General features: G+C 41.3%; 2 protein-coding genes and 1 non-coding gene across 6 annotated transcripts in view; 2 read left to right on the top strand and 1 right to left on the bottom strand.

Moving 5' to 3' along the window:
• itfg1 (integrin alpha FG-GAP repeat containing 1) overlaps positions 1 to 20523 on the bottom strand; it is a 292356-nt gene extending 271833 nt beyond the window's left edge. For both annotated transcript variants that reach the window (XM_041192254.1, XM_041192255.1), the window contains exon 1: positions 20266 to 20523. In XM_041192254.1, coding sequence (XP_041048188.1) covers positions 20266 to 20455 — 190 coding nt within the window. In that variant the 5' untranslated portion in view covers positions 20456 to 20523. The remainder of the gene's footprint in view (positions 1 to 20265) is intronic.
• Positions 20524 to 20617: 94 nt separating this feature from the next.
• phkb (phosphorylase kinase, beta) overlaps positions 20618 to 25883 on the top strand; it is a 290351-nt gene continuing 285085 nt past the window's right edge. For 2 of the 3 annotated variants that reach the window (XM_041192249.1, XM_041192250.1), the window contains exons 1-2: positions 20619 to 20755; positions 21947 to 22040. In XM_041192249.1, coding sequence (XP_041048183.1) covers positions 21977 to 22040 — 64 coding nt within the window. In that variant the 5' untranslated portion in view covers positions 20619 to 20755; positions 21947 to 21976. Of the gene's footprint in view, positions 20756 to 21946; positions 22041 to 25883 lie in introns of all 3 variants that reach the window. The other variant, XM_041192251.1, reaches the window with a different exon arrangement.
• On the top strand, positions 23173 to 23275 carry LOC121280597. The gene has a single exon (XR_005943651.1). It is a non-coding gene; the product is annotated as a U6 spliceosomal RNA (small nuclear RNA).

Genomic DNA, 25883 nt, shown 5'->3' with positions numbered 1-25883 from the left:
TGAGCTGCTTTTTGAACCGCTGCAGTCCATGTGGCGTAGGTACACCCATAGTGCTGTTAGGGAGGGGGTTCCAGGACTTTGACCCAGCGAAGGGATGGCGACATATTTCCAAGTCAAGATGGTGAGTGACTTGGAGGGGAACTTCCAGGTGGTGGTGTTCCCATCTATCTGCTGCCCTTGTTCTTGTCCTTCTAGATGTTAGTGGTCGGGGCTTTGGAAGGTGCTGCTGAAGGGGCCTTGCTGAGTTCCTGCAGGTGCGTCTTGTAGATGGTACACACTGCTGCCACTGTTCGTCGGTGGTGGATGGAGTGAATGTTTGTGGAAGGGGTGCCAATCAAGCGGGCTGCTTTGTCCTGGATGGTGTAAAGCTTCCTGAGTGTTGCTGGAGCTGCACTCACCCACGCAAGTGGACAGTATTCCAATAAACTCTTGACTTGTGCCTTGTAGATGGTGGGCAGGCTTTGGGGAGTCAGGAGTTGAGTTATTTGACACAGGATTCCTAGTGTCTGACCTGCTCTTGCAGCCATAGTATTTGTATGGCTAGTCCAGTTCAGTTTCTGGTCAATGGTAATCCCCAGGATGTTGAGGGGTAGAGGATGCAGTGATGGTAATGCAATTGAATGTCAAGAGGTGATGGATGGATTCTCTCTTGTTGGGGATGGTCATTGCCCCGCACTTGTGTGGCATGAATGTTACTTGCCACTTGTAAGCCCAAGCCCGGATATTGTCCAGGTCTTGCTGCATTTGGACAAGGACTGCTTCAGTACCTAAGGAATCACAAATGGTGCTGAACATTGTGCAATCATCGGTGAACATCTACACTTCTGACCTAATGATGGAAGGAAGGTCATTGATGAAGTAGCTGAAAAGGTTGGACCTAGGACACTACCCTGAGCAACCCATGCAATGATGTCCTGGGGCTGAGATGTGACCTGCAATATCCACAACTCGCTTCCTTTTGCTAAGCATGACTCCAACCAGTAGGGAGTTCCCTCCCCCCCCCCCACCCCGATTTCCATTGGTTCCAGTTTTGCCAGGGCCCCCTGATGCCAGACTCGGTCAAATGCTGCCTTGATTTCAAGGGCAGTCACTCTCACCCTACCTCTGCAGTTCAGCTCTTTTGTCTACATTTGAACCAAGGCTGTAATGAGATCGGGAGCTGAGTGACTCTGGTGGAACTCAAACTGAGTATATGAAAGAAGAGGGTGGCAAAAGTGAATGTTCATCCCTTAGAGGGGGGCACTGGGGAATTAATTATGGGAGTCAAAGAAATAGCAGACATTTAGTACAAATATTTTGCACCTGTCTTCACAATAGAAGACAATAAAAGCTCCACATGATAGTAAAAAATGGTAGTATGGGGTGAGGGAGGCGCAAGTCCTATGGACCTGAAAGCATGCTTCCTAGGGTTTTAAAAGAAGTGGCTTCAGGGATAGAAGATGTATTGGTCGTAATCTTCCAAAATTCCTTAGATTCTGGGAAATCTCAGAATTGGAAAACAGCAATGTAACCCCTCTATTCAAGAAAGAGGGAGACGGAAAGTCTGAAACTATAGGCCAGTTAGCCTGATATGTGTCATCGGGAAATGCTAGGATCCATTATTAAGGTAGTATTAACATTGCATTTAAAAAATATATACCATATTGACTGCTTGATTGTATAATGAGGGGGAAATAGTGTTCAACAAATTTAGGAGGAGATCTTTTAGGATGTAATGAACAAGGTTCCTACACAGGATGCGTAATTTTCAGCTTGGCAAACCGTAACTAGTGGGGTGCCACAGGGGATCAGTGCTGGGGCCTCAACTATTTAAAAATCTATATTAATAACATGGAAGAAGGGAACAAGTGTATTGCAGTCAGATTTGCTGGTGATGCAAAGATAGATGGGAAAGCAAGTTGTGAGGTGACGACAAAGAGTCTGCAAAGGAATATAGATAGTTTGAGTGATTGGGCAAAAATCTGGCAGATGAAATATAATGTGGGAAAACATGATGTGATCCACTTTGGTTGGAAGAATACAAAAGCAAAATATTATTTAAATGGTGAAAGACTACAGAATGATGTGGTACAAAGGGATCTGGGTGTCTCTGTATGTGAATCATAGTCCACTTGTAGGTACAGCAAGTAATTAGGGAGGTAAATGGAATGGTTGCCTTTATTGCAAGGACATTGGAGTATAAAAGTAGGGAAGTCTTACTACAGCTGAACAGGGCGTTGTTCAGACCACACCCATAATAACACCCATGGTCTCGTTATTTTGTAATGGAAGCAGTTGAGAGAAGGCTCATCAGTTGATTCCAAGGATGAAAGGATTGTCTGATGAGGACAGGTTGAGCAGGTTGGGTCTATAATCATTACAGCTTATAAGAATGAGCGGTGATATGATTGAAACAAAGAAGGTTCTGAGAGGTTTGACAGGGTATTTGCTGAGAGGATGTTTCCCTTCTGGGAGAATCTAGAATTAGGGGGCACACTTTCAGAAAAAGGAGTCACCCATTTAAGAAGGGGAAGATCTTCTCTGAGGGTTGTGAATGTTTGGAATTCCCTGCCTCAGACAGCTAGGGAGAATGAATCATTGAATATATTCAAGGCAGAGACTGACAGATTCTTAAATTATAGGGGAATCAAGAGTTATGGGAAACTGGCAGGAAAGTGGAGTTGAGGCCAAGATTAGATCAGCCTTGATTTTATTGAATGGCAGAGCAAGCTCGAGGAGCTGCACAGTCTTCTTCTGCTCCTATTTTATGTTTACTAACTCACTGTGCAAAGAAATTTCTCACCCTTGTGACAAATTAAATAGATAACTCCCTCATCACTGGCCCCTCAACCAGAGAAAATAGTCTTTCTCTATTCGCTTTATTAAAATTCTTCATTAGTCTTAAAACCTCTTAAAAATCTCCCTTGGCTTTCTCTCTAGTGGAAATAATCCTAATATTTCAAACCTCCTCGTAGTAATTTTTCTATCTCTAACAAAATCCCAAATAACCTATGCTATGAGCTCCCTATGGTTTTTTGATTCTATCTATCTATACTCACACGTTAACTGACACATTTTAGTTCCTACGTCTTTTGGTTCATCTCACCCTTCAGTACTTTTTCATTCCTTGCTTTAACTCCCAAAATGTATTATCTCACATTTTTATACATTAAATTGAAACAGCCAATCAATTATCCATTCCCCTAATCTACTAATGTCTTCCTGAAATCTTTTATAATCCTTCTCATTGATTGCAACTCCCCTTCTTTTGGGTCTTAAAAAAATTGAGTTTGTGTACCCTATGCCCAAGAGCAAATCATATAATGTACATTTACTGATACAATTGTGAGGTTTAGAATATCATTACAGTTTGGGACTGTAGCTTTAATTGTAGGGTAGATGAAAGGTGTCTTATGACCTGTGCTGGAGTCTGCCTGAGAGTAAACCTGGGTGGTTTAATTGTTAGAGAACAAAGGGACACGGTTTGTTTTACTGAGAGGAAGGTGCAAGATATTTATACTTGGAGACAAAGACCGCAGTCCCTGAGTATACCATGTTTAGAACCGGAGTCTCCCAAAGTCCCAGAAAGGTATTAAAGGTATAGAGTTACATAGAAACTAGGAACAGGAGTAGACCATTTGGCCCTTCGACCCTGCTCCACCATTCAATATGATCATGGCTGATCATCTATCTCAACGCCATATTCCCGCTTTCTCTCCATAACTCTTGGTGCCCTTAACATCCAAAAATTTTTCAATTTCTTTCTTGAATATAGTGACCCGGCCTCCACAGCCTTCTGTGGTAGAGAATTCCACAGGTTGACCACCCTCTGAGTGAAGAACTTTTTCCTCACCTCAGTCCTAAATGACCTGCTCTGTATCCTGAGACTGTGGCCCCTGGTTCTAGGCTCCCCAAACAGCGGAAACATCCTCCCTGCATCCAGTCTGTCTAGCCCTGTTAGAATTTTAAACGTTTCAATCAGATCCCCTCTCATTCTTCTAAACTCTGTGAAAACAGGCTCAGTCGAACCAATCTCTCCTCATACAACAATCCTGCCATCCTCGGTATCAGCCTAGTGAATCTTCACTGTTGTAAACAGTGGTGCTGTAAACTATCCATTTATTTTCAATATGGAAGAGAGTTGGATCAATGCTAACTAATTAGCAGTTCCACTTAGATACAAAACTCCTGTTGCCATGGGGAGGAGGGTAGAAGAAACCATTTTGAGATCAGGTTACAGGCTTCCCAATAAAATCAGGATTATCACAGACAGCAGTTGCAGCTTTGCCTTGTGTGATCTGCAGCCAACTGGGAGGAGAAAAAGATTAAACCAACCAGGCCTGCACCTTTAATTAGAGAAAAAGCAGACTCTAAACATGGGTGGAAATTCGCACTCAGATTAAACCTCGAGTTCATGAGGAGTTAAAAGGGTCTGGAAGATTTGCTTAGCTTGGAGCTAGAGGAAGAAATCTGCACTGTAACCCTTATGGTGAGGGCTAGCTCTAGGATTAGAAGTTACCCAGCCGAGAAAGTAAAAAGAGAGGAAACATTGGAAGCTGGGAGTAACTGAACTGTTTGCTATAACAGCTGTAATTATTTGAACAGTGTGAAGTTGATAAGTAACAAGTAACAAGCAACATTTATTTCTATAGTTTAAAGTTTAAATGGTCTACAAAAGGGTATTAACTCAATAATTTTTTAAAAAATCTTTGTTACAGTAAAAGCTTTAAAATGTGAAACCTTGACTTGTCATCCTTTCAGCTCCTAAGGGGAAGTTTGAAATTCTCTTTAAAAGTTAATGGTCTTTACAGAGATTAAAAAATTCGGAGCTCTTTGTGGGGTTTCTAATCCATAGGTTGAAGCAGGTACAGTTTAATTTGTTAAAGTTTGTACAAACAAGATTTCAATGACTTTTGTTATATTAACTGAAAAGTGCAAAATGGCTGTGTATTGTGGAAGCATTCCTCGAAAGAGGATTTGTCTTTTAGTGCCTTGCAATATTTAACAATGGTTAATTTAAAAGCAGTGGCAGAAAAGTTGGAAATAGTATTGAAAGTAGGTGCTACAAAAGCAGAAATAGTTGAGGTATTGGCTCAACATTGGAATCTTAAGGTAGATGCATGGGAACGCCACCACCTGCAAGTTCCCCTCCAAGCCACAATTCATCCTGACTTGGAACTATATTGCCATTCCTTCAATATCACTGGGTCAAAATCCAGGTTCTCCCTTCCTAGCAGTATTGTGGATGCAAGTGTAGACAACATGGACTGCAGTGGTTCACAAAGAGGGCGCACCATCACCTTCTCAAGGTCAATAAGGGGTGGGCAATAAATGCTGGCCTAGCCAGTGAAGTTCACATCTTGTGAAATAATGAAAAAAAACCTTTGGATGCTATACTATCTTAAAGGAGCTATATAAAAGCATGTTGTTTTTTGGCTATGAAGTGCTTTTGGATGGCCAGGGACATAAAAGGCAATGAAATGTTCATTCCTTTTTAAACACATCCATCGCCCTCTCACCTGTTACTACTAAGAAAAAAGCAAATACTTAGATTTATATAGCATCTTTTTTGGCCTCAGGATGTCCCAAAGCCCTTGACAGTCGGATGAAGTACTTTCGAAAGACTGTTACTATTGTCACGCACAAAAGACAGCAGCCAGTTTGCACACTGCAAGATCCCTCAAACAGAAATGTGAGAATAATCAGATAATCTATTTTTCTGATAACATTTGAGGGATAAATATTGGGTGGGACACTGGGGAGAACTCCCTCATTCTTCTTCAATGTAGTATCATGGGATCGTTCACATTCACCCCAGAAGGGCAGACAGGGTTTTGATTCAATGTCTCATCAGAAAGTCAGTACATCCAACAATGCAGCACTCTCTGAATACTGCACTAGAGCATCAACCTAGACTTTGTAATCACAGTTGAGTGGAACTTGAATCCACAACCTCCTGACTCAGAAGCGAGAATGCTACAACTAACCTAAGGCTGGCACATTACAACTTTTAGGAAAGAAAACCTATACATTACCTATACATGATTGTAGTGTCAGACCAATTTATTTGACTCTCAACAGCTCTCCGAAGTACTGTAGAAATTCACTTAGTTGTATCAAATGGCAAAAAGTGTGGTGATTTAAGAAGATAACTCATCATCTACTCAGGTCAATTTATGATGGGCAATAAATGCCAATCTTGCCAGTGATTTCTACATTGCAAAAACACTTCTGCATGACAAGTACAACTCTTTGATCATGCTCCTGGTTGCCCATCCAAATATCTCCTTTTTCAGCTCATAGAATCTTACAACATAGGAAAAGGCCATTTGCTTCATTGAGTCTACATCAGCTCTTTTGAAGAGCGATCGAGTTAAACCAACTCCCCTGCTCTTTCCCCAGATACATCCATGTAATTCTTCCTCCTTTAAGAATGTATTCAATTTCCTTTTGAAGGCTACTATTAAACCTATATCTTAAGTATTGCTGAAAAAAGAGATGTCAAAGCTTTTCATCTTGCACTCATCAGGGCACTTTGTAAGAATACCAATATAATGTGAAAACACTAATTTATACTGTATGAGAAGAGAGTGCTGATCAGTTGACAAGTGGGCTCTAATTGGTAGCGGCATTGCCATGGAGAATGCACCAATTGGTGGCTGACAGTTAACTGCCAAGCATTATTTGAAATTTAAACCAGGCAGCATTACCCTGATTGATCAAGGCATTGTTCTGAGGAATGAGTCAGCGAATGGCTGTCACTTATTTTATTTAGATGAAACAGGCATCATGTGTGTACAAGTTCTGTTTGCAAAGAACAGGGCCCTGTGTTTTAATATATGTAGTGTCCAGTACATGCAAATGCATCACACTGCGAGCCTGACTGACAATCTTAAATTGATTGTCAGAGTCAATCTAAGAACACTAAGGATTATTTAGCAAATGTCGTCCAACTGCAGAAACACATCTAATGTTGGGCATTTTTTTTTGCATTTTGCAAGCATGGGCTGGTTGGATACGGTCTGTGCTTTGCCCATTGCGAATAGCAGCTGGGACATAGCATTTGATATAGTCCACCAATCTTTGAGACGTACGGCCTACATACCTAGCATCATACTGGCACTGAAGTTCATATACCACATTACTCATTAGTGTGATAAGCAGAATGTCTTTTTGGCTCGACAGCAGCATCCTGTTAGTGGCGAATATCACTTGTGTTGCTACTGCATAGTAGCAGCGTGAAACAGCTAGCTTCACTTGTTGCTCAAATTTTTGAGGTACCTTGCCCTTCCAGGATAATCTGAGGTGGATTGGGCACTTTTCAGGGCCAAAAGTGATGCCCTTAGGCCCGTTCATGAGTTTGCGTGATATACAGCATGAAACGATCCGATCAGGGGAGTCATTATCCTACAGGATGCCTTTGATGCGCCCCATTTCAGCATCAAGTTTGCACGTTGAGCAAATGGTTGGGGCCCTATTTACAAGATTGCCAATAACACCAATCTTATAGTATGTGGAGCTGTAAGAATTCCAACATGTATACTGACCAGTGAAAGTAGGCTTGCGGTAGAGCACGGTAGAGGGCCCCCTGGCAAATTTCTCAACTAGTATATCAAGGAAGGGGAGTTCATTTGACTGCTCCATTTCAAAGGTGAATTTGAGTGCAGGATAGAGTCCACTAAGACATATAAGGGAATCATTGCATGCAGCTGTGGATTTAAATATAATGATCGTATCATCTACACATCAGAAATATGCGAAGGGTAGGAGGTTAGGTGTGATGGAATACTCCCCACTTAACTGGATGATTGAAGCTCCAACAATGTTCAAGGAGCTTGACATCGTACAGGAAAAAGCAGTCCTCTCGATTGGCACCCAATCCACCACTTTAAACATTCACCCTCTCCACCACTGGCAACTATGGCTGCCGTGTATACTATCTACAAAATGCACTTCAGCAACTCATCAAAGCTTCTTTGACATTAGGTTCAAAACCTGCAATAACTGCGTTATCATTAATATTTCTGAACAGTCATCATATCAGCAATTTACTTAACTTCCCAAAACTAGATCAGCCAATACTTCTTTACCCGTTGGTCTAGAAACACGCAAGGAAGCTGTTATGCTAGTATTCTAAAAGGCATTCTTCACTTTGACTACATACATTGTCTCTACTCTAATCTTGGATTATAGTTAAACTCACTGCATTACTCCGCTGTTCTTGCTTATCTCTCTGAACTTCCTGCATATCACCATCTCAAACTCATTTTCACTGTTCGGTGACCACCAGTGTTCAGCTCCAATAGTTGTTTGGCAGCAAAGAAAGAGACTAAGACACACTCCTTCAGATTGTAGTTTTATGCACCAGAAACAAAACTCAGAGAACTTGTCTCACCTGTTATCCCTTTTATACAGCCAAATCGGTACTTAGGTTGTTAACTAATGATTAGCAATTAAACTGCTTTAACTGTTCCCTTGTCCAACAACCAGGAGTTGTACTACTTCCCTACATCATAATTCGATCCATATGGGTTCAGTCTTAATGCGACCCTCAGGATACAGTAGCACTAACGGAATCCTTCACTGATACTGCTGCCATGCCTCCTTCATCCCCATCTTGTCTCTTCTGAAAATATTAAGTTCCAGTCCTGTACAACCCAAAGCCATTCTTTCTTTTCTTGTTATTAAATCATATCCTTTCACAATTTTTAAATGTAGCTTATACTTCAGTTTTGCTTTCAATGCTTTGTGCATTGATAATCCTCTCTCAAATTTCTTGGAAGAATAACCTTTATTCTTCCTGGTTTCCCCAATTTTTTTTGAAATTCCTTGCCCCTTTTATCTTTTCCATGCTAAAAGCCTTTTTCTTCTTCCTCTGATATTTTCTCCCTATTTATTTCAGTTAAATCTTTTGTTTCTAATCTGACAGCTTTAGTAATCTTGCTCACCCTCTTTAGTCTCCAACAGTAAAGAAGCAATGGCAGACTTTTAAGAATTTAATAACTCTCAGCAAATATTTATGCCAATGAAATAGAAAGACTCTAGGGGAAGGATGCATAATCTGTGGCTAAATATGAAAGTTAAGGATAGTATCAAATTGAAAGAAACCCTGTACAAATCTGCACTGTTAATGGTAAATCAGGAGATTAGACAGATTTTAGAAACCAGCAAAGAATGACTAAAAAGTGAGAAATTAGAGTATGAGAGAAAGCTAGCTAGAAATATTGAAACAGACAGTAAGAGTTTCTACAGGCATTTAAAAAGGAAAAGAATAACTAAAGTGATCGTTGGTCCTCTAGAGAGTGTGTTTAGGGAATGAATAACGGGAAATAAGGAGATGGGAGAAACAGTGAAGTTATTTTGTGTCTATCTTCACCGTAGAAGACAAACAACATCCCAGAAATACTTGTAAATCAAGAGGCGAAAGGGAGAAAGTAGCTTTAAAAAAATCACCATCAGCATTGGGTGGAAAAGGCATTGGGAAAATTATTCGGCCTAAAGGCCGACAAGTCTCCAGGACCTGATGGCATGCATCCTTGGATCTTAAAAATGGCTGCAGAGATAGTAGGTGCATGGGTTATAATCTTTCAAAATTTTCTTAGGGCAGAATATTAAGGCCCCTTTGCAGCAAGGGCAGTGCTGTAAAATACAGATTGCTGTTCAAAAATTCATGGACTTCAGCAGCAAAATCCCGCCGGTGGGAGGGGCTGTAAAATTCTGTCCTTAGATTCTGGAAGGGTCCCCCAGTGGATTGGAAAGGACAAAGACAGAAAGCAGGAAACTGCAGGCCAATTAGCCTATCAGTCATAAGAAAATTGCTAAAATCCATTTTTAAGGAGGTTATAGCAGGATACGTATAAAAATCATAATGGGATCAGGCAGAGTTAACAAATTTTGTGAAAGAGAAATAGTGTTTAATTTATTAGAGTTCCTTGAGGAAGTAACAGGTGATTGAGGGAGTTCAGTGAAAAGGGAACAAGGTGATCCTTTAAGTACCGTGAGTACGGTCGGGTAAGTATTTACTACTTTTATCGCTTATAGTTTTTAAGGTCTTATTTTGTGGTTCATCGTTCGTAAGGGCTATATTCTGTAATAATGAGGGCAGGGAAGAAGGGCCCTAGAGTAATTGATATTATTTGATATTACGTATCTTCCAAAAGGTTTAATTTAATTTAAAGGAATAAGTCATGGCAGGAGAGCTCAAAGCTGTGGTGTGCTCCTCCTGCTCTATGTGGGAAGCCAGGAACATTTCCAATGCCCGAGGCCAGCCTGTGTGCGGGAAGCCCAGACTTCGGAGCTGAAGTTGCAGCTGGGGACACTGCGGAGCATCCGCGAGGCAGAGAGTATCGTGGATAGCACGTATAGAAAGGTGGTCACACTGCAGGCTAAGAGTCCTCAGGAAGGAAGGGAATGGGTGACCACCAGGACTCCGTAAGAGGACTAGATAGGCAGTGCAGGAATCTCCTGTGGCTATCCCCCTGCAAAACAGATATACTGCTTTGGATGCTTTTGGGGGGAATGGCCTTTCAGGGGAAAGCAGCAACAGCCAAATTCATTGCACCATGGTTGGCAATGCTGCACAGGGTGGAGTAAAAAGTGTAGGAATATAATAGTTATAGGGGATTCAATTGTAAGAAGGATAGATAAGCGTTTCTGTGGCCACAAACAAGACTCCAGGATGGTACATTGCCTCCCTGGTGCTAGGGTCAAGGATGTCTCAGAGTGGCTCAGGGCATTCTGAAGTGGTAGGGTAAACAGCCAGTGATCGTGGTACACATTGGTGCAAACAACAAAGTTAAAAAAGGGATGAGGTCCTAAAAGCAGAATATAGGAAATTAGGGAGTAAGTTGAAAAGTTGGACCTCAAAAGGTAGTGATCTCAGGATTACTACCAGTGCCCCGTGCTAGTCAGGGTAGAAATAGCAGGATATATCAGATGAATACATGGCTGAAGAGATGGTGTGAGGGGGGGAAGGTTTCAGATTCCTGGGACATTGGGACCGGTTCTCGGGGAGGGGGGACTAGTACAAACTGGACGGGTTACACCTGGGCAGGGCTGGGACTGATGTCCTAGGGGTAATATTTGCTAGAGTGATTGGGGAGGGTTTAAATTAAAATGGCAGGGGGATGGGAACCTATGCCAGGAGTCAGGGGAGGGGAAATCTAGGACAAGAACAAAAGGCAGAAAGGGGAATAAGAAAAATGACAGGCAGAGAAATCAAGGGCAAGAATCAAACAGGGCCTCGGTGAAAAATAGTGGGAATGGGACAAGTAATGTTACAAAGACAAGCCTTAAGGTTTTGTGCCTTAACACGAGGAGCATTCCCAATAAAGTGGATGAATTAACCATGCAAATAGATGTAAACAGGGTGACCAGGGAAGGGAACTGGACACCCAAGGGTATTCAGTATTTAGGAAGGACAGATAAAAAAGGAAAAGGCGGTGGAGTTGCATTGCTGGTTAAAGAGGAAAGCAATGCAATTGTGAGGAAAGATATTAAGCTCTGGCGATGTGGAATCTGTATGGGTAGAGCTGAGAAACACAGAGGCAAAAAATGTTAGTGGGGGTTGTATATAGAGTCCCAAATTGTAGTGGTGATGTTGGGAATGGCATTAAACAGGAAATTAGAGACACATGCAATAAAGGAACATCTGTAATTATGGGTGACCTTAATCTGCACATAGACTGGGCAAATCAAATTAGTAACAATACAGTAGAGGAGGAAGTCCTTGAGTGTATACGGGATGGTTTTCTGGACCAATACGTTAAGGAACCAACTAGAGAACTGGATATTGTGTAATGAGAAAGGAATAATTGGCAATCTAGTTGTGCAAGGCCTCTTGGGGGTGAGCAACCATAATATGATCGAATTCTTCATCAAGATGGAGAGTGATGTAGTTCGTTCTGAGACTAGGGTCCTGAATCTTAATAAAGGAAACTATGTTGGTATGAGGCACGAGTTAGCTATGATGGATTAGGAAAGGTTACTTAAAGGGATGACGGTGGATAGGCAATGGCAAACATTCAAAGAGCGCATGGGTGAACTGCAACAATTGTTTATTCCTGGCTGGCGCAAAAGTAAAACAGGAAAGGTGGCCAAACCATGACTTACAAGAGAAATTAGATAGTATTGGATCCACGATGAGGTATACAAATTGGCCAGAAAAAACAACAGACCTGAGGATTGGGAGCAATTTAGGATTCTGCAAAGGAGGACCAAGGGATTGATTAAGAAGAGGAAAATAGAGTACGAGAGTAAGCTTGCAGGGAACATAAAAACTGACTGTAAAAGTTTTTATAGGTATGTGAAGAGAAAAAGATTGGTGAAGACAAATGCAGGTCCCTTACAGTCAGAAACAGGGGAATTATTTGTAATGGGGAACAAAGAAATGGCTGACCAAATGAATATATACTTTGGTTCTGTCTTCACAAAGGAGGACACAAATAACATACCAGAAATGTTGGGGAACACAGAGTTTAGTGAGAGGGAGGAACTGAAAGAAGTCAGTATTAGTAGGGAAATGGTGTTAGGGAAATTGATGGGATTGAAGGTTGATAGATCCCCAGGGCCTGATACTCTACATCCCAGAATACTTAAGGAAGTGGGCCTAGAAATAGCGGATGCATTGGTGGTCATCTTCCGAGATTCTATCGACTCTGGAACAGTTCCTACAGATTGGAGGGTAGCTAATGTAATGCCACTATTTAAAAAGGGAGGTAGAGAGAAAACAGTGAATTATAGATCAGTCAGCCTGATGTCGGTAGAGGGGAAAATTCTAGAATCCATTATAAAAGATTTAATAGTTGAGCACTTGGAAAACAATGGCAGAATCGGAGAGAGTCAGCATGGATTTATGAAAAGGAAACCATGCTTGACAAATCTACTGAAATTTTTCGAGGATGTAACTAGTAGAGTTGATGAGGGGGAGCCAGTGGATGTGGTTTATTTGGACTTTCAGAAGGCTTTCAATGCAGTCCCACATAAGAGATTAGCGTGTAAAATTAAAGTGCATGGGATTGGGAGTAGTGTACTGAGATGGATAGACAACTGGTTGGCAGACAGGAAACAAAAAGTAGGAATAATCGGGTCTTTTTGCAAATGGCAGGCAGTGACTAATGGGGTACCGCAGGGATCGGTGCTGGGGCCTCAACCATTTACAACACATTTCAATGACTTGGTTGAAGGGACTGAATATATGGTACATTTGCCAAATATACTAAGAGGTAGGAAAGCAAGCTGTCAAGAGGAGGTAAAGAGTGCACAAAGGGATATAGATAGATTGAGTGAATGATCAAAAATTTGGCAGGTGGAGTATAATGTGGGAAAATGTGAACTTGTCCACTTTGGTAGGAAGAATAGAAAAGCAGTGTACTATTTAATAGGAGAGAGACTGCAGAACTCGATTTGGGTGCCCTAGTACACAAAGCACAAAAGGTTAGTGTGTAGGTATAGCAAGTGATTAGGGAGGTAAATGGAATGTTGGCATTTATCACAAGGGGAATGAAATATAAAAGTGGGCAAGTTTTGCTACAGCCATACAGGGTCTTGGTGAAACCGCATTTGCAGATCTGTGTACAGCTTTGGTCTCCTTATTTAGAGGAGGATAAGGTTGCATTAGAAGTTGTTCAGAAAGGGTTCAATCAACTCATTCCTGGGATGAAGGCCTCATTTTAGGAAGAAAGCTTGAACAGGTTGGGCTGATTAAGTGTTTACAAGAATGAGGGGTGATCTTACTGAAACATAAAAGATCTTGAGGTGACTTGATAGGGTGGAAACTGGGAGGATGTTTCCTTTTATGGGAGAGATTAGAACTGGGAGACACAATTTAAAACAAAGACAGATAAGGAGATTTTATTTTCTCTCAGATGATCATTAATCTGTGGAATTATCTATATCAGAAAGCAGTGGAGACTGGTCACTGAATTTATTCAAGGCCGAGTTAGACTGATTCTTGATAGACAAGGGTGTCAAAGGTAATGAAGGACAGACAGGAAAGTGGAGCGATCAGCCATTATCTTACCAAACAGTGGAGTAGGCTCAAAGGGCCAAATGGCCTACTCCAATATGTTCCTCTGCAGAAAGCAGGTACAGCCATGATGGGCCAAGTGACCTCCTTCATTGCTGGAACCATTCTATGACTCAATGATTCTTACACACTTCTGAAAGCCAGTTGTACAGAGGAGACTGTCAGAATGTTAGTCCAAATTGTTCAGTTATATGGGTTGCATTCTTCATTGTTACTATAATTTTTGGGGGGTTGACAGAATTCACAGGAGTCTGGGATAAACGGAAACTGCTGACAGAACCTTTTAGAAAGGTCTTGCAAAACCATGGGGTGCATCTGGTGCTCAGGAACACTCAGTCGCTTTCAGAATTGAAAAAAAAAGTAGAGCAGAGTAGGACTATTTCTCAAACTTTTTCATGAGCTTCGGCTGTGCTACCATTCTGTACCCTCCAACTTATACTTAAATCATGTTTCAAGTGGCTCTCTGTGCTGTGTTTCTTTGCATTGTGAATCTAAGTGTTGATGTTAACTTCCAAAGCAAAGGACTATGCAGGGAACTGGGACCTGAACTCGTCATTTTTTTTTTAAGAAACAAAGATAATGCACGTATATGCATTGTGCTTAAGGCCTGGCTGCAAGTTGGCTCCTGGGAATTGCAATCCAGCTGCTTAGCAGAATTCACAGGGTTCAGAACTGAATTTTAATGAATATGAATTTGACAACATTCTGTGGAAGAACGATCTAAAGTCAGAAGTATAATCTATAATCTTGATGATTTGAAGTACTGTATTTATTTGCTAAAAAATGTGAATTATCCATTAATTTGAATTAAGCAATGAATGCAACGTGGGATGTTAGTGCTAAAGAATGATTCAATTATCAGGTCATTTAAATTAAGAGGCTTTGAATCCTAAATAGATTACTAAGGCTTACAAATATAGTTTATATTCAGCCACGAGCAAGGAAGAGTGGTTGAAATGATTAAAATGTGATAGTGTAAGTGATTTTAGAATATTTTTCAGAACTGCTGAATTTTTAATGCTTAAAAAGTTAAACATTTTCTAATGGGGATTATCAATAAAGGCATGCAGGGAGTCAATAAAGCTAATCAAAAGACGTGATTAACTGCTTTTGTAATAGCTGCAGGTTGTTCAGTGTTTTTGATTTTTTGGTTCTTAGTGGATATTTGAGCTAATCATTTCCTATAGACATAGAACAGATTTGAAAAATTAAAATTATATTAGAATATATCATTGTTTTTTTAATATTGGTTACTGTAACAGGATGTAGACATAAATAAATAGCACAACAGCAGATTGTTCTCACATTTAACATTCGTACCTACTTGGAGGCCTGAAAAAGAGACAACTTATGCTTGGGCCTATAAAATCAGAGCCCTCAGTTCACTATTGCCTTTATTGATTGAAACAGTTGAATGAAAGGTGCAAAGTTTCTGTTCCTGATATAAACATGGAAATAATAATTTGGCAACAATAACTTTTGTGAATTCCTGCAGACACAATTTTGTCTACAAATGACAGCTTAGCTCTCTTTCGGATATTGTAGAGGATTTTGCCAACATCTGGTCCACTCATCCATCCAGAATCACACAGAGCAGAGCAAAGTCTAGAAAGGAATGTGTTTTCCCTGATGAGTGTTAGACAGAATAAATAATATCGTTGGATAGCTGCAAGCTTTGCAGTCATCTTCAGAATTTGCTTGTTCTATCAAAGTAGTTGATTGCCAAACTAAGTGGATAGGCAACATTTCCTTGACAAAATTACTGATTTTGTCATAGATGTTGTTGCCTCCCTCAAGGAAAGTGTGAGAGGATGACCCTGGGACAGGCAGTCAGCAGCACCTAGAGCAGAGATTGGCGGAGATTTAAAAAGAGCCGGAGCGGAGAGCCAGGGCGAAGGCTTGAAAAGAGCGGGAGCGGAGAGCAGGGTCAGAGGCTTGAAATAGGAGTGGAGAGTCGGAGCGGAGGCTTGAAAAGGGCTGGAGCTGGACTCAGGGCTGAAAGTGGTGCGAAGACATCACGATTCAGGTGGCTCTGCTGCACAAGAGGGTAGGAAGAAGGGTGGCAGGGCTATAGTGATAGGGGGTTCAATAGTGATAGGGGTTTCAATAGTAAGTGGAACAGACAGGCATTTTTGCGGCCGCAAAAGAGACTCCAAGATGGTACTTGCATTCTGAAGGGGGAGGGTGAACAGCCAGTGGTCGTGGTACATACTGGTATCAACAACAAAAGTAAAATAAAACATAGGAAATCAGGACATAAATTAAAAAGTAGGACCTCAAAGGTAGTAATCTCAGGATTACTATCAGTGCCACGTGCTAGCGAGAATAGAAATGACAGGATATATCAGGTGGCTGAAGAAATGGTGTAGGGGGAGGGATTCAGATTCCTGGGGCATTACAAACAGGATAGGTTGCATCAGGGCCGGACTGGGACCAATGTCCTTGGGGAGGTGTTTGCTAGTGTGTTCGGGGAGGGTTTAAACTAGAATGATAGGGGGATGGGAACCTGAACAGATAGACAGAGGAGGGGAAAACAAGGATAGCAACGCAAGACAGAAAAGTAAGAAGCAAAAGTAGAATACAAAAAAAACAAGGGTGAGAAACAAATGGGATCATAGTGCAAAATAAAGCTAAGATGGCTAATGAGGTTAAAAAGACATGTCTAAAGGGCATTGTATCATAATGCGTGGAGCATTCGCAATAAGGTTGATGCATTAACAGCACAAATAGATATAAATGGGTATGACATAGTTGCAATTACAGAGACATAGCTGCAGGATGACCAAGGATGGGAACTGAACATCCAGGAGTATTCAATATTTAGGAAGGACAGACAAATAGGGAAAGCATTGTTAGTAAAGGAGGAAATCAATGCAATAGTGAGGAAGGATATTGGCTCAGAAAATCACGACGTGGAATCTATTTGGGTGGAGATAAGAAACACCAAGGGGCAGAAAACATTGGTGGGGGTTGTCTATAGGCCCCCAAACAGTAATGGAGATGTAAGGGAAGGCATTAAGCAGGAAATTAGAGACGCATGCAATAAGGATACAACTGTAATCATGGGTAACTTTAATCTACATATAGATTGGACAAACCAAACTAGCAATAATACTGTGGAGGAGGATTTCCTGGAGTATGTACATGATGGCTTTTAGACCAATACTTTGAGGAACCAACTAGAGAGCAGGCTATCCTAGACTGGATACTGTACAATGAGAAAGGATTAATTAACAATCTTGTTGTGTGGGGTTCCTTGGGGAAGGGCAACCATAAAATGATTGAATTGTTCATTAGGATGGAGAGTGAAGAAGTTGAATCCGAACCTAGGGTCCTGAATCTAAATAAAGGGAACTACGAGGGTATGAGGCACGAGTTGGCAATGATGGATTGGGGAACATTACGAAAAGGGTTGACAGTGGATAGGCAATGGCTAATATCTAAGTAGCGTATGCATGAATTACAACAATTATTCATTCCTGTCTGGCGCAAAAATAAAACAGGAAAGGTGGCTCAACCGTGGCTTACAAAAGACATTAGGGATAGTATTAGGTCCAAAGAGGAGACATACAAAATTGCCAGAAAAAGCAGCAAGCCTGAGGATTGGGAGCAGTTTAGAATTCAGCAAAAGTGGACAAAAAGATTGATCAAGAAGGTGAAAATGGAATATGAGCATAAATTTGCAAGGAACATAAAAACTGACTGTAAAAGCTTCTATAAATATGTGAAAAGAAAAAGATTCGCAAAGACAAATGTAGGTCCCTTATAGTCAGAAACGGGAGAAATTATAATGTGGAACAAAGAAATGGCAGAAGAATTGAACACTTTTTTGGTTTTGTCTTCACAAAAGAGGACACAAATAATTTCCCAGAAATGTTAGTGAACTAATGAGAGGAAGGATTTGAAGAAAATCAGCATTAGTAAAAAAACTGGTGCTAGAGAAATTAATGGGGTTAAAGGCTGAAAAATCCCCAGGGCCTGATAATCCACATCCCGGAGTACTTAAGGAAGTGGCCCTGGAAACATTGGATGCATTGGTGGGCAGCTTCCAAAATTATAGACTCTGGAGCAGATTGGTGGGTGGGAAATGTAACCCCATTATTTAAAAAAGGAGGGAAAAATAGAATTACAGACCTGTTAGCCTAACATCAGTAGTGGGAAAATGCTAGAGTTTATGTTAAAAGATATGGTATCAGAACACTTGGAAAGCATTAATGGGGTCAGACAACGTCAGCATGGGTTCATGAAAGGGAAATCATGCTTAACTAATCTATTGGAGTTTTTTGAGGATGTAACTAATATAACAGATAAGGGAGAACAAGTGGATGCGGTATATTTGGATTTCAAGGAGGCTTTTGATAAGGTCCCACCATAAAGAGGCTAACGGACAAAATTAAAGCACATGGGATTGGGGGTAATATACTGGCATGGATTGAGAATTGGTTGACAGACCGGAAACAGAGAGTGAGGATAAATGGGTCTCTTTCTGGATGGCAGGTGATGACGAGTGGTGTACCGCAGGGATCAGTGCTTGGGGCCCCAGCTATTCATGATATATATAAATGACTTGGATGAGGAAACAAAATGCAATATTTCCAAGTTTGCTGACAACACAGAACTGGGCAGGGTTCTGAGGAGAATGCAGGGAGGCTTCAGGGTGATTTAGACAAATTGTGTGTGTGGGCAAACTCATGGCAGTATAACGTGGATAAATGTGAAGTTATACACGTGTGTGTGAAAAACAGAGAGGCAGAGTATTATTTAATGGGGATATATTGGGAAATGTGGAGGTACAAAGAGATCTTGGTGTCCTTGTACACCAGTCAATGAAAGTAAATAGGCAGGTACAGCAAGCAATTAGGAAGGCAAATGGTATGTTGGTCTTCATTGCAAGAAGATTTGAGTTCAGAAGTAGGGATGCCTTACTGCAGTTATACAAGGCCTTAATGAGACCACATCTGGAGTACTGCGTGCAGTTTTGGTCTCCCTACCTAAGAAAGGATATACTTGCCATAGAGGGAGTGCAGCTAAGGTTCACTAGGCTGATACTGGGAATGGCAAGATTGTCGTAGGTTGGTTTGACTGGGCCTGTATCAATAGAGTTTAGAACAATGAGAGGGGATTTGACTGAAACGTATAAAATTCTAAAAGGGCTAGACAGGCTGGATGCAGGGAGGATGTTTCCCCTGATTGGAGAGCCTAGAACCAGGGGCCACAGTTTCAGGATATGGGGCAGGCCATTTAGGACGGAGATAAGGTAAAATTTCTTCACCGAGAGGGTGGTCAACCTGTGGAATTTTCTACCACAGAAAGCTGTGGTGGCCGGGTCACTGAGTATATTCAAGAAAGAAATTGATACATTTTTGAATATTGTGGCATCACGGGGTATGGAAACAAAGTGGGAATATGGCGTTGAGGTAGAGGATCAGCCATGATCATATTAAATGGCAGAGCAGGCTTGAAAGGCCAAATGGCCTACTCCTGCTCCTAGATTCTATGTTTGTCCCCAAGTCAGATTAGCTGACAAATGCAATTTTGAGTCCATATTTATTGTTTTAGCATACAATGGATTAATGTCAAGAAAAGTTGGAAGGTATGTTAAATTTATCCCCTGGTGCTTTATATACTTTTATCGATTGAAACTGTAGAAATCAAGTTGCAACATATAACTACATTTTCCACTAAAAACAAATGTTCAAAATAATATTGCTGGCTTTGAAATGTTATTTTGAAATAGTCATTTTGAAAAACAGTTTAAAAAGAGGCTGGAATCTGAATAAGGTACAGGCATGTAGGACTGAAAGAGGTTACAGAGGGAGGAATCTGCGGTTAACATGATTTTACACTGCATCGGGAGGCAGGAAGCCCATGTAGGTTGGCGAAGATAACAGCCATTAGAATGCACAATCAATAGTAATACTATTGTTTGCTAAAGTTGAGATAATACATGAAGACACCGAGAAACTAAAATGTGCTCTCAAACAATTCACCACTACAACAATTTAAAAAAGGAATTAACCGAATACGTTAAAAGCTAAACCATACTTTGTTACTAAATAAGTGAAACACTCAGAAACACATCCTTTGAAATTTCTGAAAAACTTGTAAAATATTTTGACAAGTGACGGACTAAGTGTATAAACAGACGTGAACAGAAACAGCAACAACACCAACCACAACCAGGTATCTTCCTCACCTGGCAAGTTTAATACAATAAACACAAGGACCAGTACCTAACGTGAATATCTGCAGCTACTCACTTGATCTGATGAGAAAGATGTCGGTCTGTTTGTCTGAGTTAAAGTCTCCAAATGCGGCCAGGATTCCCCAGGCTTCCGACCCGAAGAGCTCGGTAGTGACATCCTGCAAAGCGGAGACGGCGGGGTGCCAGGGGAGAAGGGATAAGGCGGCGAGAAGGAGCCGAAAAGTGAGGATGAGAGTGGTGTCCATGGCCTGCCAAATGGAGAACAGTACCAAGACCGTCACCTAGCAACCCAGCACAAACTGCTTTCCGGCCGGAAGCCACGGCGCCTCACCCAATCCGACAAATGCAAAATAAAACTGGCGTCGCAAAACTGGAATTAATATATAAATATACATGTAATTTTTTAAGAAGTTGGCTTGCATCACCCGGAGAAGTTTATGTGACAGGTGTAGACTTCGCGACAGTGTCGCGCGGTACGGCCTAATCCAATATGGACGACTTGCGGTGGATGTTGACAGATTTCAGATCGCGATCGAAACGTGCAGGTTTGCAAATAAATAGGTGGCATGAGTGAGAAAATATTAAAGGAGTTGATATGTTTTACATCCCAGACATGTTAGTGAGCTTGTTTGGCTTAAATTTTTAATTTGGTGCTGACTCTCCTTGCCTAAGTTTTGTTGCCTGTGTAACACAGTATGCCCTTTACACACACATATCATCTATTCATAGTATGTATGTGTACGTGTGCTGTTGAATAAAATACGATGGTTTGCAATCAACTGCTCACGCAGTACACTTTCTATTTAGGTTGCTTTTGCGGTTGGTATTGGTGCCATTGCTATTTTCAGTATTCAGCATGTTACTTCGAAGTGCGCATAATAAATGTACTAAGATCAAAAATTGCCGAACCTTTAACTAAAATGGGAAGCATCCGTGGAAACATATGATATTTTTAATAAAATAGTGTTCAATAATCTTCTTTGAGCGTGTCTAAGTACAAACGTTATTAACTACCACTGCCGTCTGAACTTTAACCTTCTCTGAAAAGGTCACATAACTCCTCAAATGTCTACTCCGTGATGCTAAGCAATTTAACTCCATTAAATTTTCTTTTGCTTTAATGATCAACCAACTGCATTTGTAATTTGTGATGGTAAAGGAAGGGTCCATTTTACCAGCTGCTGTATTATTCATACACCGACATGCCTCTTGTACTGAGGCAACATCAGTAAAACAAATTAAATATACTAGTACATTTTTATTTTCAGGCATACATTTGAAAAAAAAACTCCTTTTAGGGTCATGCATCATGAGGTAACCACTCTTTGCGCAATCATATTATGCAAACATTTTTAAACGTTGGAATTATTCTTATAAAGCTGTACTTAAAAAAACTCAAGGTCATTGGTGTCCTCCCTTTAACATAAAGTTTCAATCTCTCCATTTCAGTTTATAGGTTGGCTTTTGTTACATTTTTCTTATTTACAGCATTTGCCCCTGTACTTAATGTATACAATGTTGTCATTGAGATTAATTCCATGTTTAAAGAACATGTTGATGTTAGCTATACAATTACTGCACATTTATTTATAATTTGTATATATTGATATCTGTTGTAATTTTGAAAAATGTAACAGTAATTGCATGCTTGCTTATATATTTCAATGAACATTGTTAACTAACCTTGCATGTATGAATGAATTATTTAACGTCTGAATTGCTATAACATACTGTAGCAAGAGAAGCGTGTTTTTGAAAGTTGGAAAATGGAAGTTACCAACTTCGATGATGATGACAACCCAACCTACAATCATAGTTACTCTTTACTGGGTAAGTTGCTACTGTTTATGTACTGAATGTAACATTTCAACATGAGTATACAAAATATATGCCCTTCATCTTCAAATGACTATATAAATTTGTTTTATATAGTAATGCATTTAATATTGTAAAACACAAATGAATGTAGTACTTGCTGAGTTTCAACATCAGAAGACCAGTAGCTTCTATTAAGCTCCCAAGAACATGGGTCTGAAACTAATTGCGAGACTGCCCCCAGATCACCTTGCATCTATTTTTGCCCCTGAAAGGAACTCTTTTGTGAAGCAGCTCCAATTCTGCCTGTATCTCTCATAGTTCTCTTGTATAATTTAGAAAAGTCCTTTTGAAGATGGTGAGCTGATCAAGAAAAATGTGTACAAAACGTAACCCTCAGATCTAGAAAGCTGGGGCATTGAATAGCTATGTCTGAGAAGTGTTTGACTGGCTCTGAGTTCTGGTTTCAGACAACTAATGCTCAATGGCAAAAGGCTGTGAAGTATGCATTTACACCATTCTACTTGTTTACTGGAAAGTAATAAAGGAACAAGAAGGAATAGTTGTTGCTCTCAAGCTCAGGCAGAGAAATCAGATATGGAGTTTATATGCTCTCTATTCAGAAATTTAGCATTCTTTCCAGGAGGACAACATGTTTTGTACTGTTGAGAGAGATTGTCCCCCAGACTCCTGAAGCCTGAACCAATTGTTTGACTGTTAAACAAAGGAAAAGGAAAATAAGAGATAATAACCGTCATGATGAATTTATGAAAATAATCTGTTTAGAACAGCAAGGAGCTTTGGACACCAAGATAATTATGTTCTCTCATGCTTACCAGCTTGTCTGCCGTGGTGTTGTTCACTAGTGGTCTGATGTCTGAAGTACATTGAAATGTTTAGCTACCAAGGTTGTTTGTCCCACTACCACCAGACTACTGCTCAGGAACTTGTTGTTCAACTTGAGGCTAATTATTGTTGCTGAAAATTTCTTTAGATTAGCAATAACCTCTCCAGTTTATGATAGAGTTGGAAGAAACTGTAGAAAGTGACTTTGTCAATCTCTCTTTTCTGTACACTGTTTTAAGATGATTAATAATGATTTATTGGTGTATTTACAAAATATAATTGATGGTCTAAGCATTTTTAAAATAGATAAATATATTTCCTAGTCTCTTTTAAAGTATACAGAGAAGATTGGCATGATCCTTCACAAGGATGACATGCAAATTTGTGAGATTTTCCTTTTTTTTGATTGAGTGAGTGGGGAGGTTAAGTGAGTGAGCAACAATGTAGCAGATGGATTCCAGTGCAGACAAATGTGAGGTCATCCATTTCACATGAAAAGGGTAGTCCAAGTATTATTTAAATTACGTAAAATTTTGTAGAAAAATCAATACAGAGCAGGCCGTTCAAATCAGAGATAAAAACAAAAAACTGCGGATGCTGGAAATCCAAAACAAAAACAGAAACAGAAATACCTGGAAAAACTCAGCAGGTCTGGCAGCATCGGCGGAGAAGAGCACAGTTGAAGTTTCGAGTCCTCATGACCCTTTAACAGAACTAAGTAAAAATAGGAAAGGGGTGAAATATAAGCTGGTTTGGAGGTGGGGTGGGGGGGAGAGGAAAAGGGGGTGGTTGTTGGGACAAGCAGCCAGTGATAGGAGGAGATAACCAAAAGATGTCACAGACAAAAGAACAAAGAGGTGTTGAAGGTGGTGATATTATCTAAAGGAATGTGCTAATTAAGAATGGAGAGCAGGACATGCAAGGTACAGATAGCTCTAGTTGAGGTGGGGTGAAATAAGGCTAAAAGGGCAAAAAAGGTATAGATAAACGAAGGGTGGAAATACATTTAAAAATAATGAAAATAGGTGGGAAAAGAAAAATCTATATAAATTATTGGAAAAAACAAAAAGGAAGGGGAAGAAACAGAAAGGGGGTGGGGATGGAGGAGGGAGTTCAAGATCTAAAATTGTTGAACTCAATATTCAGTCCGGAAGGCTGTAAAGTGCCTAGTCGGAAGATGAGGTGCTGTTCCTCCAGTTTGAGTTGAGCTTCACTGGAACAATGCAGCAAGCCAAGGACAGACATATGGACAAGAGAGCAGGGTGGAGTGTTAAAATGGCAAGTGACAGGGAGGTCTGGGTAATGCTTGCAGACAGACCAAAGGTGTTCTGCAAAGCAGTCACCCAGTCTGCGTTTGGTCTCTCCAATATAGAGGAAACCGCATTGGGAGCAACGAATGCAGTAGACTAAGTTGAGGGAAGTGCAAGTGAAATGCTGCTTCACTTGAAATGAGTGTTTGGGCCCTTGGACGGTGAGGAGAGAGGAAGTGAAGGGGCAGGTGTTGCATATTCTGCATTTGCATGGGGAGCTGCCGTAGGAACGGGTTGAGGAATAGAGGGTGATAGAGGAGTGGACCAGGGTGTCATGGAGGGAACGTTCCCTACGATCCACAAACAGGTTTGTCCCGGCAGACCGATTGTCAGACTGTTCCTGCCCCACGGAACTCATTTCTCGCTATCTTGACTCCCTTCTCTCTCCCCTTGTCCAGTCCCTTCCCACCTACATCCGTGATTCCTCTGACACCTTGTGTCACATCAACAATTTCCAGTTCCTTGGCCCCAACCACCTCCTCTTCACCATGGACGTCCAATCGCTCTACACCTCCATCCCCTACCGGGATGGTCTGAGGGCTCTCTGCTTCTGCCTCGAACAGGGGCCCGAACAATCTCCATCCACCACTACTGTCCTCCGTCTGGCTGAACTTGTTCTCACACTGAACAATTTTTCCTTTAACTCCTCTCACTTCCTCCAAATAAAAGGTGTGGCTATGGGTACCCGCATGGGCCCCAGTTATGCCTGTCTCTTTATGGGGTATGTGGAACATTCCTTGTTCAGTCCTACTCCGGCCCCCTCCCACAACTCTTTCTCCGGTACATCGATGATTACTTTGGTGCTGCTTCATGCTCTCGTTGGGACCTGGAAAAATTTATTAATTTTGCTTCCAATCTCCATCCCTCCATCATTTTCACAAGGTCCATCTCTGACACTTCCCTTCCTTTCCTTGACCTCTCTGTCTCAATTTCTGGTGATAGACTGTCCACCAATATCCATTACAAGCCTACCGACTCCCACAGCTTCCTCGACTACAGCTCCTCACACCCTGCTTCCTGTAAAGATTCCATCCCATTCTCTCAATTCCTTCACCTCCGTCGCATCTGTTCTGATGATGCTACCTTCAAAAATAGTTCCTCTGACATGTCCTCCATCTTCCTTAACCAAGGTTTTCCACCCACGGTAGTTGACAGGGTCCTCAACTGTGTCCGGCCCATCTCCCACGCATCCGCCCTCACGCCGCCTTCTCCCTCCCAGAAACATGATAGGGTCCCCCTTGTCCTCACTTATCACCCCACCCGCCTCCGCATTCAAAGGATCATCCTCCACCATTTCCGCCAACTCCAGCATGATGCCACCACCAAACACATCTTCCCTTCACTCCCCCCGGCAGCATTCCGTAGTGATCATTCCCTCCGTGACACCCTGGTCCACTCCTCCATCACCCCCGACTCCTCAACCCCCTCCCACGGCACTTCCCCATGCAAACGCAGAATATGCAACACCTGCCCCTTCACTTCCTTTCTCCTCATTGTCCAAGGGCCCAAACACTCCTTTCAAGTGAAGCAGCATTTCACTTGCACCTCCCTCAACTTAGTCTACTGCATTTGTTGCTCCCAATGTGGTTTCCTCTATATTGGAGAGACCAAACGCAGACTGGGTGACTGCTTTGCGGAACACCTTTGGTCTGTCCGCTAGCATTACCCAGACCTCCCTGTCACTTGCCATTTTAACACTCCA

The sequence above is a fragment of the Carcharodon carcharias genome, chromosome 7, assembly GCF_017639515.1.
Source record: "Carcharodon carcharias isolate sCarCar2 chromosome 7, sCarCar2.pri, whole genome shotgun sequence".
Taxonomy (NCBI): Eukaryota; Metazoa; Chordata; class Chondrichthyes; order Lamniformes; family Lamnidae; genus Carcharodon; species Carcharodon carcharias.
Note: the sequence above shows the minus strand (reverse complement) of the source record. Positions and strands in the feature narration are given on the sequence as shown.